The sequence below is a fragment of the Sinocyclocheilus rhinocerous genome, unplaced genomic scaffold (assembly GCF_001515625.1).
Source record: "Sinocyclocheilus rhinocerous isolate Xijiao unplaced genomic scaffold, SAMN03320098_v1.1 scaffold153, whole genome shotgun sequence".
Taxonomy (NCBI): domain Eukaryota; kingdom Metazoa; phylum Chordata; class Actinopteri; order Cypriniformes; family Cyprinidae; genus Sinocyclocheilus; species Sinocyclocheilus rhinocerous.
Genome location: NW_015660878.1, coordinates 1,708,506 through 1,721,641, shown reverse-complemented (window position 1 = coordinate 1,721,641; position 13,136 = coordinate 1,708,506). Strand labels below are relative to the sequence as shown.

The following is a 13,136-nucleotide window of genomic DNA, read 5'->3' as shown; positions in this document are numbered from 1 at the left end:
ATTTTGCCCTGCAGTAAAATTTATTACCAGTTTTGACTTCCCTCTAACGTTTCAAGGCAGTTATTTGAAAGCATCTTAATTGAAAACCTTAAACTGTGAACAATCAATTGTGATGGCTGCGCTTTAAAGTGATGTGGAGGTGAACAACTTGCTTTGTCTTAATGTGACTCTCACCTTTATCACTGTGAGTCACAGTAGGATGCTTCCGGCAAAGACAATCAATAGACAATCTTAGGGGAAGTGACAGAAGAACTTTTAGTCACCTGAAATGCCCTGAAAGCTTCTGTGAGTGTCTGAAAGAATTTACGCAACACAGTTGTTACAGTAATGTAGTAATGCTCCAAGACTCAGTATGACTTGATAAAATCTGAGACACATCTGAGAGGACCTGCTGGGTCATAATAGCACTCTTTATCAAGCACTGTTGGACTCTTTTAGCATTTGGAAATATGATGATTTTCCCTGTTTTGATACCAGTTAGGAAAGAGCCACAGAAACGGGGAAAACTCTTTGTTTATGTGTTTATGCTTCTTGCTACAATTAATCAATGAATTTTAGTTCACTTATAGTTGTCTCCGCACATTGAGCTGGTATAATATGAAGTGTTTTAACATTAAAAAAATACAGAAAAAACTGACAGTGGCTTCTATATGAAAGTTGTGTTAGTGAAAGCCTTGTTAGCTTGTGAAAAATTCTGTATGTTTGCATGGACGTGCAGTCGATAGTTTGTAGCAGCCTCAGGGTTATGAATAATACCAGTGTGGCTCTGAAATAAACTTTAAATTATTAATTTGGAATTCATATCTTCTAGAACAAAAGCAGCTGAAAAAGGCATTACATTTTCAATTACAGAAGTGATGAGTGAGTGTTTCCTTATTTTAAGCACTGAATTCTCCACAGAAGACATATTGGGACAGATTAGGCTTTGCAGACATTCTCTCCAATATTTACTTTTAAACCAAACACACTGCTCTGATGGATTTATATTATGTTTACACCATCTTAAAAAGAAAACTTGACTTTATCAGTTCATTGCTAAAGCAAGTGATGGGCAAAGGCTATTATTATAATTATTAATTCTCAAAAAAGTGGTTGTCATGCCTCTGCGTAAGTTAATAAGACTTATTTTCAGAGAATATATTTTATTTTATTTTATTTTACCTTTTTCTGACCCTAGATAAGACAAGTTGGTGGGTTGGATTTTGTTTTGTTTTGTTTGGCTGACCCTAGATAGGACAAGTTGGTTGGTTGGTTTTGTTTTGTTTTGTTTTTTTCTGTTTTTTGTTTTGTTTTGTTTTGTCCACCCATGATAGGACAGGTTGGTTGGATTTTTTTTATTTTATTTTATTTTATTTTATTTTACCCTTTGCTGACCCTAGATAGGACAAGTTGGTGGGTTGGGTTTTGTTTTGTTTGGCTGACCCTAGATAGGACAAGTTGGTGGGTTGGGTTTTGTTTTGTTTGGCTGACCCTAGATAGGACAAGTTGGTTGGTTGGTTAGATTTTGTTTTGTTTTGTTTTGTCCACCCATGATAGGACAGGTTGTTTGATTGGATTTTTTGTTTTGTTTTGTTTTGTTGTTTTGCTGACCCTAGATAGGACAGGTTGGTTTTGTTTTGTTTTGTTTTTTGTTTTGTTTTGTCCCTAGATAGGACAAGATGGATGGATGGATGGATGGACTTTTACTTTAAGCCTGAACCTTACAAAAATCTGTTTCCTCACAAAAATCAGTTTTATGCCTACATTTGCTAATGGGGTAATAAAGATGAACCTCAAAATATATATATATTTTTTTAAAACAAGTTGTAATATCAAGCAACTTTTGTTTCTTTACCAAATATATCTTCTAAGGATATTAAAATTATATTTTTGTTGGAAATAAGACAAAATGCTGATTAAGAACATGAGTTTGTGCTTTGTAGATTTAACAGAGAAAAGAAATGTGAGGAAGATTATATAAAGTGTTCTTGAGGAGGAGAGTGTGGGTGGACCGAAGGACAAGTGTGTATCTATGAAAAGTGTAAGAGAAAAAGCTGGAGGCTGAGAAAGTGAAGGGGGAGGAGGAAAGGCACAGAAAGTGAAAGGTCTAGAAGTGCTCTGTGTTTTGTTAATGCAGTTTAAGGACTGAATTGAGTCACATATACAGTACTGTACATTATTTTCAAAAGATATTCAAACCTCTTTCTCTTTATTATAGATTTATTTGTATTCTTTCTGTTATCAAGGCTGCTAAAGTTTCAGGTATACAGTGGGTACGGAAAGTATTCAGACCCCCTTAAATTTTTCACTCTTTGTTATATTGCAGCCATTTGCTAAAATCATTTAAGTAAATTTTTTTTCCTCATTAATGTCAATATGGGGTGCTGTGTGTACATTAATGAGGAAAAAAAATTAACTTAAATGATTTTAGCAAATGGCTGCAATATAACAGAGTGAAAAATTTAAGGGGGTCTGAATACTTTCCGTACCCACTGTATGTACAAAAAGTTTAAAGTTTTTTTTTCACATGGAACACAGGGAGTCATATGAGTTTTGAGGCGACAAATGTATGATTAAATAGTCATAATTAAAAAAATTTTGTACATAAATATTCATCAAAACATTCAAACGTGGTGTTGATGTTCCTGCTATTTTACAATCTTAACAGTTTCCTGCAGCAGTGTGAACAGTAATGTTCTTCGTAAAACAGAACGCTTATGATGTAATGACTGGATCTTCCTGCACCCTTGACAAATGCTGCTAATTGATCACAGCTGCAGTGTGAATGGTGGTTTTTGGCACTGCTTCTTCCCAAATGTTTTGAAAACCGTGTTGTGTTCGGGTCATAGTACAGAGTGTGTCTTCTGTTCTGCTGTGGTTGCAGATATCGATGAGTGTGCGGAGGGGAAACACTACTGCAGAGAGAACACGATGTGTATGAACACACCCGGCTCCTTTATGTGTGTCTGCAACACCGGCTATGTCCGGATTGATGATTACTCTTGCACAGGTGAGTAAAGAAGTCATTAAAATATGCTTTTTTTGCCAGCGAATTATTAGGGTGGAGAGAAGCGGAATGGGGCATAATGCAGGCTGGATTCAAACCTGAATCTCTCAGATGAGCACCATGGCTTAATGTGTCTGGAGTGTTTATAATTAGGTCATACGTACAGTAGCTCCAGGCCATTAAAATATGTTTAAAGACCCCATAAATTAATCTAATATGCTACATTTGGCATATTTTCTATTATCAGATTTTTTCCCCTCAAAAAAGCTAATTTTTTCACTCATTAAATATGGTTCACATTTGTTAATATGTAGATAGAATTAAAAAATAATACATCATAGAAATAAATTACATTATTTTAATAATGTTATATGTTAATTAATATTTTATTATGGATGCATCTACTATATTTAATATTTTAGTACATGTTATAATATTTTAATATTTAATATTCCCAAATGTTGGAATAATTATGATTTTCTTTTGTCTCTTAAGCAGATCAAGGCTGTGTTTATTTGATGAAAAACACAGTAAAAACAGTAATATTGTAAAATATTATTACAATTACATTCTAATATACTTTTATTTGAAACATAAAAGTAAACCTAGGAGCCACTGGTTTCTCTGTAGTGTTTTGTTAAATTTTTGCTGTTTTTATTATTTGTATTTTGTTACTGTGAGGCCGAGGATGAATTTCCACATGTGTGGACAATAAAGATTTTCAATGAACAATTAAACAGAGGGAGAGAACAATTTGAGAAAGCAAATTGGGGGAAAAAAAGAAAGACAGCATATGCGAAATTTTTCACTGATGGAAAGTACAGATGGTACGTGCTCCTGATCTTTAACTTAAAAAAGCAATTAAATCTCTTCAGGAGTGCAGGATAAGGAAGCAAAACACGATGCAAGGGAACAGCTACACGATAAATGAGCCTTAGTCCTTCTGTGACCTACTTTAAAAGTGAATTAATTACAACGAAGAGGCCAGGAAGGTTTCTGTCTCAATAAATACACAAAAGCACAAAAAAACTGCACCTGGGCTGCAAGGTGCAACCATGGGCAACAGCAATTCAGCTTTTATTTTGGAAACTATTCAAGGTTTTTTTTCTGCTGATCATCTTAGAAAGCCATGTGTGCTCAAGGCCAGCTGCATTGTTATTATTTATTGTCATTATTTTTCAAGTAGTCTGCAATGCTGCATGTTGTTTTCTAATGGAAAGGGCTGGACTGATGTATGAAAGCAAACTTCTAATGACCTGGTAATATGGTTATGCTCAGTGGTTGATGAAAAAACATATATAAATTGAACAGCATTGAGCCCCAACCTTATGTAGAGGTATGGAGTCAATTATTCTATGGTTGCATTTGCATATCTAGAGAATTATTTTAGAAACTGATCCATAAATGGCTGAAATTCTATTCTAGAATCCCAGAAATGGTTCAGAATCAGATTTTGTTTGTAATTTTTTTAATCAATTCTGTAAGTATGTGTCTTTTTCTTAAAATGTACAGGTAAGAGATGTCCTTTCATTTAAATGCACACCATGCTGCTTTTATATCAATTTAATGAAACTGTTACTTGCAGCAGTTATCAGTTTAATTCTGTGTGTTTAATCTCTCGTTCTTCCCTCTGGATCTGTTCCCCATTGATGATTGGTTGAAAGCTTTGCATCTGTTGTTGATTGGCTCAAAGCTGTGTATCTGCTTCTGTAATTACCAAGGTTGGCTTTCTGATGGCAAAACATTATTATTTTCAATTATTCATGTGTGCTGTCACATAGAGAAAAATATTGCGTATTTTGCCTGTGGGATTATTATGAGATAATCTGCAGGCTGCAGTCACATCAGTCGAAACTGGAATTCATTTCATATGAAGCTGCAATAGACGTTACCTGATTTAAAACGAGAGCACTTTTAATCAGCCGATCATATTTTAATTTAAAACATCAGACGTTATTGGAATTACTGTAATTATTTTAATTGTGCTCCACTGTTTCCATATCTGTTCATTAAAACTCTCTCTTGCCTTCATGATCAGCTCACTGATATTTACTAATTACATCCTTTACTCAGCAATGAACAAACTTGTAGGCCTCAGAGGTTTTGTCAGTTACATAAACAGTGCTAGTCATTAGTTAGTGTTTGTTGTCAAACAAAGAATATAGAAAAAGAATATATGGCATTAATAACGGACATTATGGGGTTTCTAGTTCTCCTTTCTTTCTGTGTCTCTCACAGAATACTTCATTAGTTCCCCTTGAGCAGTCAGCAGATGTTAAGCCTGAAATGATGTTGGTCTCCAATCAGTTCATTTATGTGCTGCTCTGGACAGAGCTGTCCATATAAATGTTCCTTCAAAGATCAGAGAGATTTCACGTCATTAGGTTTCTATTTTTCAAGGAATAGTTAATCTCGAAATGGAAATTGTCTTCATTTACTCGCACTCATGTCTTAGTTCTGTGACTTTTTTTGCTTCTCCAAAGGAGGTGCTTTGAAGAATGTTCATGCTGTTCTACAAGTGATCGATATGCATCACATTTTAAAGATTTTCCGCAACCATGGTCACCATTCCCTTACTTTGTGGAAAAGAGCAGCTTGAACATTCTGCTGAACGTCTTCTTTTGTGTTCCATAGAATAAAGAAGTCATACACATTTCAAAAGACATGAGGATGAGTAAATGATTTTCATTTTTGAATGAACTATCCCTTTCATGCACAAACACAAAGAATCATCTATTCCAAACATGATTTTGTTGCATGCTTGAGAAATAGCATTTCTGTCGGTAAGAACGAATATGATTTTTGACACCCTGTTAAAGCATTCAGACTGAATATGTGATCTGCACTGCACTGGTGAAGGTTCCTTAATTCAGCTGCAAATGCATCCTGAGGTGATCATAGATGAGGAACCGCAGCATAAAAACACAGCCAATCAGTATCATTCATCAGTTAAAGTGCGTTTTAATGAGATGATTTAATGACATTTTAATGAGAGTGATTTAAAGATGTGTGTTGTAAGATTTATGACTAAAGTTGATTAGGCAGTTTCACTTCACTGGAGGATGAGTTTGAGGAGATGGCAAGTGACGCGTTTAAGAAAAAGACACCAGACAGGTGTAAACACTGGGATTTGGAGAAATAAATCAGTAGAGAAGGAAAACCTGAGGAGGAAATTCTCATATATATATATATATATATATATATATATATATAGAAGCACAATATGAGTCTGTTGTTGCTTGCATTGCTTATGTGAGTATATGACTGAGAAGTAGAGAAAACATTTTTCACCTGGTGGAAACTGATAGATCTGCCCATCTGGAAGATAGAAGGTAAATGAATATGTGTGAGGCAAGGAGAGAAAAGCTTTGTTAATATGAGTAATTAGCAGGATAATTGGTGTCGCTTTAGCTGTCATGGGCAGATGAGTCAACGCAGATGAGAAATCAGACCATACAAACACGTCCACTGTGAGGGATTCATCTCGATCTTCACATGAGATAAAAAAAAAAAAATGTAATCAATCATTTTAAACGCTACTGTTGAATTTAGGCATCACAGCATTATAATGTACATGAAAAATGAATATTCAGTCTTAGATTAGCTAAAAATGGCATTGCAGTTATTGGTGTTTTTTTTAATATTGAGTGAGTTTAATATTAAATAGGGAAGTTGCACATGCACAGTTAAAATATATAATATAGACCAACATATACATTGGCCAATACAGGTAAATAATAAAAAAAAAAAAATCTCTAATATCGGCCGATAACCGATATCAGCATATATTGTGCATCCCTAATACCAAACATAAGGTTAGATTTTTAGTTTAGTTTTGTTTTAGACATTGGTCGGTATGATATATTTATGAGGTTCACTGAAGTTTCACCAACATTTTCACAGTAACTTCACTATTCTCTGTGAGTGTCTGTCCGATTCTCCTTAACTCCTGGCTGCTGTGGGAACATTTTTCCCCAAAGAGAAATATTAATGACAGAGGCTCTGCAGTGGAGGTCCTTTCTTTGACATTTAATTTCTTCTAGTATGGGGTCATCTGGAGGTCATTGTAAGACTGTAACATTGTGAAACAATATATGGACTGGTTTGCTGTCTTTATTATAAATTATGTTTCAATCCAATAATTTGGTTATTTCATTTAGTAATTTACGAGAAAATGGAAAATGACTATTAAAGATTAAAGTTAGTTAGTTAGTTAGAGTGCTAGTGACAAAATAATAAATAAATAAAGCTTGATTTTTAAGTGAAAGTCGGAGGAAAATAAAAAGGCAAAGGCTCAAAAAAACTGAAAATGTATAGTTCATTATGTTCAATTAAATTAAAAAATAAATAAAAGTTAACACCTCAGTATAGGGACCAATTTTCACTATAGTTGCTTATTAGCATGCCTATTATTAACATATTGGGAGTTTATTAGTACTTATAAAGCACATATTCTGCATAACCATATTCTACATCCCTAATACCCAATACCTAAACTTAACAACTACCTTACGAACTAATAATAAGCAGCAAATTAGGAGTTTGTTGAGGCACAAATCATAGTTAATGGTTTGTTAATAGCAAGAATTGAACCTTAAAATAAAGTGTGACCAAATAAATAAATCATTACTCCATCCATTAGTGTCACATGATCCTTCAGAAATCATTCTAATATGTTGATTTGGTGCTCAAAAAAAACATTTATTAATTATTATCAATATTGAAAACAGTTGTTCTTAATATTTTTGGAAACCGTAAAGCAGTACCATTCAGAATTTTGAAATAAGTAATTAAAAAAAAAAAGAAATTAATTAATATCTTTATTAAATACGGATGTATTACACTGATCAAAATTCACAGTAAAGACATTTTTAATATTACAAAATGTTTCTACTTCAAATACATGCTGTTCTTTTGAATTATTTAATCAAAGAATCCTGAATTTGTTTATGTTTATTATTTATTTATCTGAACATCATAAACTATAGCCCTTTTACAGTTTTTTTGAGACTTTGCTTCCCAGATAGAGAACGTCTAAGTGCAAAAAACTCTTTGACAGCATCTCAAAAGTGCAGACAACCTTCAACAAAGACTGTGGCATATTATTTTTGTACAGTAGTGTCAGTTATTCCCAAAGCACCGTGCTCATGCGCATCTGACTCCTACTCCTTTCCGTGTTTTATTCTTTCTTTCTTTCTGTCTCTTTCTCTTTCCTCCTGCCTGTTTTTCATCTTTGAGCTGGAATTGCATGCCTCCCGAGAGAAACAGCAGCAAGGAAGATGGAAAGTGCCGAATGTGCAAAAAAGTTTGAGGAAAGTGTGCAAACACACACTGATGCACACTCCTCTTGTGTTTTCAGAGCACGATGAGTGTGTGCGTGAACTGAATACCTGTGACGAAAACGCTCTTTGCTTCAACACGGTTGGCGGACACAGTTGCTCCTGTAAACCAGGGTACGTCGGTAACGGAACCGTCTGCAGAGGTAAGCACAAACATCTGAACTCTACATTACACACTAGTCTTGGTACCAAAATTACAGTAAAAATTTGGGATTTTCTATAAAAAATGTAATGTCAGTGTCACACTTTATTTTAAGGTCCAAATCTCGCTATTAACAAACCATATATGACTTTTGCCTCAATAAACTCCTAATTTGCTGCTTATTAATAGTCAGTAAGGTAGTTTGTTAAGTTTAGGTATTGGGTTGATTAGGGATGTAGAATATGTGCTTTTAAACAGCCAATATGTTAATAATAGGCATGCTAATAAGCAACTAGTTAATAGTGAGAATTGGTCCCTATATATACTAAAGTGTACTGAAGATTTTTTTCATGATGTACTCATCCTCATGTCTTTTTTTTTTTTTTTCAAATCCAAATGACTTACTTTCTTGTGTGGAACACAGAATATTGAATAATATTGTTTTTTACCAAACAGCTTTGGTAACCATTGACTTCCATTGTATGGACAAAAACAGACATTTCTCAAAATATCTTATGTGTCACAGAAGAACAAAAGGCATACAAAGTATTTCTCAATTTAAAAAGAAAAAAAAAACAGTTTTTTTTCAAGCAGTTATTCCAAGTAAACAATAATAAAAACAAAGAACAATTAAACAAATTATAAGCCAAAAATAATAATAGTAATAATAAAATAAAAAATAACAGAACTAAGATATTGCTTTATGAATTCTCAATTTGCATAAATATTTATTTATTTATTTATTAATAAATATTTTATATTTAATAAATATGAACAAATATGTATTAAATAATTTGTCAAGTAGTTATTCAGGTAAACAGTTCATAATAAAGAAAACAATTAGAAGCAAATAAAAGAAACAGAACAAAGATACAAATTAAGCAAACAGTATTTTAGGTATTCAAATTAGTATATTAATAAATACATTTCTAAATTAATATACATTTTTTGGAATTAATGCCAATAAATTAATTTATGTAAATTAACACTTAAAAGAAATGTAAATGTTATTTCTTAATTAAGTAAACAATCCCCCCCCCCCAAAAGTAATTAAAAAGTAAACAAATTACAAGCAAATAAAACAATAATCAGCATTTGCGCTGCATGACCTAATGCATGATCCAGAATGTTACATTTTCTTGCCAAGGCCAACATTTTGACCGAGAAGTGTGCTTGACCGTTCACTCCCACATATGGATGCATGCTGCAAATGGTACAATTACAGTATATTAAAAAAAATTTGTGTAGTTTTTCACTTTTTCACTCAATTGCTAGTAAATTTCACAATTAATTACAAAGAAATGGCAAGTAACAAATAAACTTGAAATTAAAAGGCTGGAATATAATTTTCTTGTGAAGCATACTCTAATAATCTTTGTTTTATTGATGAAAAATCTTTGTTTTACAGTGTACATGGCTATACTGCACACATGCATTAGCTCAGCCTCTGGTTTGCAGAGAGCAGTTTTTATTGCTATGGTGTAATCCTGCTGAAATGTGTGTTGACCCCTGTGTCTTGTGTTTGATGTGCAGCGCTGTGTGAGGGCCAGTGTCTCAACGGAGGCTCCTGCGTCTCTCCAGATACCTGCGTCTGCCAGCAGGGCTTCACTGGAAAGAGATGTGAGACAGGTAAGACGCAATTAGACCAGTGGAAGGACATTTCCTGTAACCTTTCAGCAGATGCCAGGGCAAGAAATTGGGAGTGGAGAAAAGTGTGCAACATATTCTCATAATGTGATGTTGCCCCTCAAGTGTTTTCATATTATAGTGATGGAGTAGAAATGTAGTGCTGCAGGAGCTGCAGAAGCCATGAGGTGATTTATTTTTTATATTTTCCAGGCGAGTGAGATACTTATCTCAGATAATTTCCAAGAATGTGAACATGTTCAAAGATGTCTCTCTGTGGACTGTGCCATATTTCATGACACTGTGGATATGTATGTTTGCTATAAATTTGATGATTAATGTCTAAGGATAATATAAAGTACTGCTAAACGTATTCACTTAAGTCTTGCTAAGATTATTCTCTACATTTTGCTGTTTGCATGACAGAAGAATATAGTTCTGTGTTACAATACAGAATATAAACTAATTAATGTTATTTATTTTATTATAATTAGAATACAGATTATTATCAAAATATTCAGTATGGAAAATGTTACTTATTCACAATAACAACAAATTAATAATTAAATGTAACAAATGTATTTATAAATTATTTAAAAAAGAAAAATATAATTACTTGGTATAACTATTTTTTATAATAGTGGGAATTATAGTAAAATGATTCATTTGAATTATAGTAAAAGTTAAATATGATTATATTTTTCTTTTTTAATATATTGTAATATTAATATAATATAATTTAATGTAAGTTAATATTAATATAAATAATATAAAAATAAAAATATAATAATGTAATATAATAGTGATGGATATAAAAATTCAAATTATAATAAAAGTTCAATATTAAAATATTTTCAGTAGTTGCTATGCTAGTGAAATTCTATGATTTTTCGATAACAATTTAAACCTCAAATGTAAGTTAAATATTAATATAAATGATTAATGATTATTTATATTAATTATAATAAGTAATTAATTATCATAAATATTAATAATTGTTATATGCTTATTAATAATATACAATGTAATATTTAGTTGTAATGTAATATGAATATTAATAATGTTTGCTTGTTATTAATATTTATTATTTTGTGGGTAGAATGGTGAAATTATGACAAAACTAATATTCTTCAGTCTGGTTGTACTGTTTTTTTTTTTTATTGTAATGACAATGAGCTTCATGTTTTTGAATATTTTATTTACTTATTTATTTGTTGGTTGTTTTATGTTGTTAATGAACTAAATTAACAAAAATACAGACAAAGACAAAAAATGACAGAGAAATAAGACAATAAAATCAGAAAAAGACCCCCAAAAATATTTGTTTGTTTATTTATTTGTTTGTTTGTCTGTCTGTCTGTCTGTCTGTCTATCTATCAATCAGCAAAAATCAGTGTTCAACTTTCAAGCATGTGATACGTTATCCAATGCAGCTTATCCTTATATATGTGCTATATTCTGTCATCAATGCAGCTTTTATTCATGAAACCCCACATATACACAAGTGAACCAAGTGTCATTGCAGTTTAAATATATGTATGTCTGATTCTGAAGATAGATATCACCTGTTTCTCCGACACCATATTTTAACCAAACGCGACATGAGAGCGTGAAGATATAGATCACATTTCTTCCATGTAATTTCAGTTTGTGTCCTAATCAATCATGACAAGTGTGACACACAACAAGACGTCTTGTTTGTGTTTTGTCATGCTGTGCTGACAAGCCCTGCCCACACCTCATAGCTTTATATTAAACATTAAATATGTTCTGAAGGACTGTGATTTCGTAGCTTCACACAGTATTGCACTTTTAGTGTTGACAGAAAAATATTCAGAAATGAACACTGGAGCAAAAAAAAAAATCTATATCTTCTTAAAACATTTACTTGAGAATCATATCTGTGTAAGCTAATACGACTTTTTTCAGAGAATATACACTGCCAATTTGACAAACTAATTTTACTTGTTTTACTAATTTTACTAATGTTTCTTTGTAATTATCTGTGAAATTTACTAGCAATTTCTGAGTGAAAATTGTTTCTACACCAAATGTATTTCCATGTAGTTCTAAGGATGTTCGCAGTGCAGGCTTCTGTTGGCATTCAGGTACAATTTCAAGCGAGCCACTAAACTCTGGAACAGCAGAAAAGAGATGGACATGAAGCTTTTTTATGGCTCTGGGGATCGGTATGTGTGTATATGTGTGTGTGTGTGTGTGTACCTGTTTTTCTATTCTGATGGGGACTTAAACCTGAATACACACAGACTCATGGGGACTCATGTCACGGTGGGGACCTAAATTGAGGTCCCCACGGCTAAACAATTCCTCACCTCTCTCTATCTTGGAGAGGTGAGGTGTCCAAGTCACAACATCTAACTACTGGGGTGCCTCAGGGCTCAGTTCTTGGACCACTTCTCTTCTCTGTCTACATGGCATCACTAGGTTCTGTCATTCAGAAACATGGCTTTTCATATCACTGCTATGCTGATGACACTCAACTCTACCTCTCATTCCATCCTGATGATCCGACAAAAGCTGCTCAAATCTCAGCTTGTCTAACAGACATTTCATACTGGATGAAGGACCATCAACTTCAACTCAAACTTGCCAAGACAGAACTGCTTGTGGTTCCAGCAAACCCATAGTTTCATCACAGTTTCACCATCCAGTTAGGCACATCAACCATAACTCCTTCAAAAACAGCCAGAAACCTTGGAGTTATGATTGATGATCAGCTGACTTTCTCAGACCACATTGCTAAAACTACCCGGTCCTGCAGATTTGCTTTATACAACATTAAGAAGATCAGGCCCTTTCTTTCAGAACATGCAACACAAATCCTTGTTCAAGCTCTTGTTCTATCCAGGCGGGACTATTGCAATGCTCTCTTGGCAGGTCTTCCAACCACTTCTATCAAACCTCTACAACTAATCCAAAATGCCGCTGCAAGATTAATCTTTAATGAGCCGAAAAGAACACATGTCACACCTCTGTTCATCAATTTGCACTGGCTACCAGTAGCTGCTCGCATAAAATTCAA

At 33.2% G+C, this 13,136-nt stretch overlaps 1 protein-coding gene across 1 annotated transcript in view; it reads left to right on the top strand.

Annotated features, from left to right (window-relative positions):
• The window catches only part of LOC107725667 (protein kinase C-binding protein NELL2-like), a 54,226-nt gene that overhangs the window by 18,657 nt on the left and 22,433 nt on the right, over positions 1-13,136 (top strand). The window contains exons 13-15 of the mRNA XM_016535023.1: positions 2,864-2,989; positions 8,346-8,468; positions 10,001-10,096. Coding sequence (XP_016390509.1) covers positions 2,864-2,989; positions 8,346-8,468; positions 10,001-10,096 — 345 coding nt within the window. The remainder of the gene's footprint in view (positions 1-2,863; positions 2,990-8,345; positions 8,469-10,000; positions 10,097-13,136) is intronic.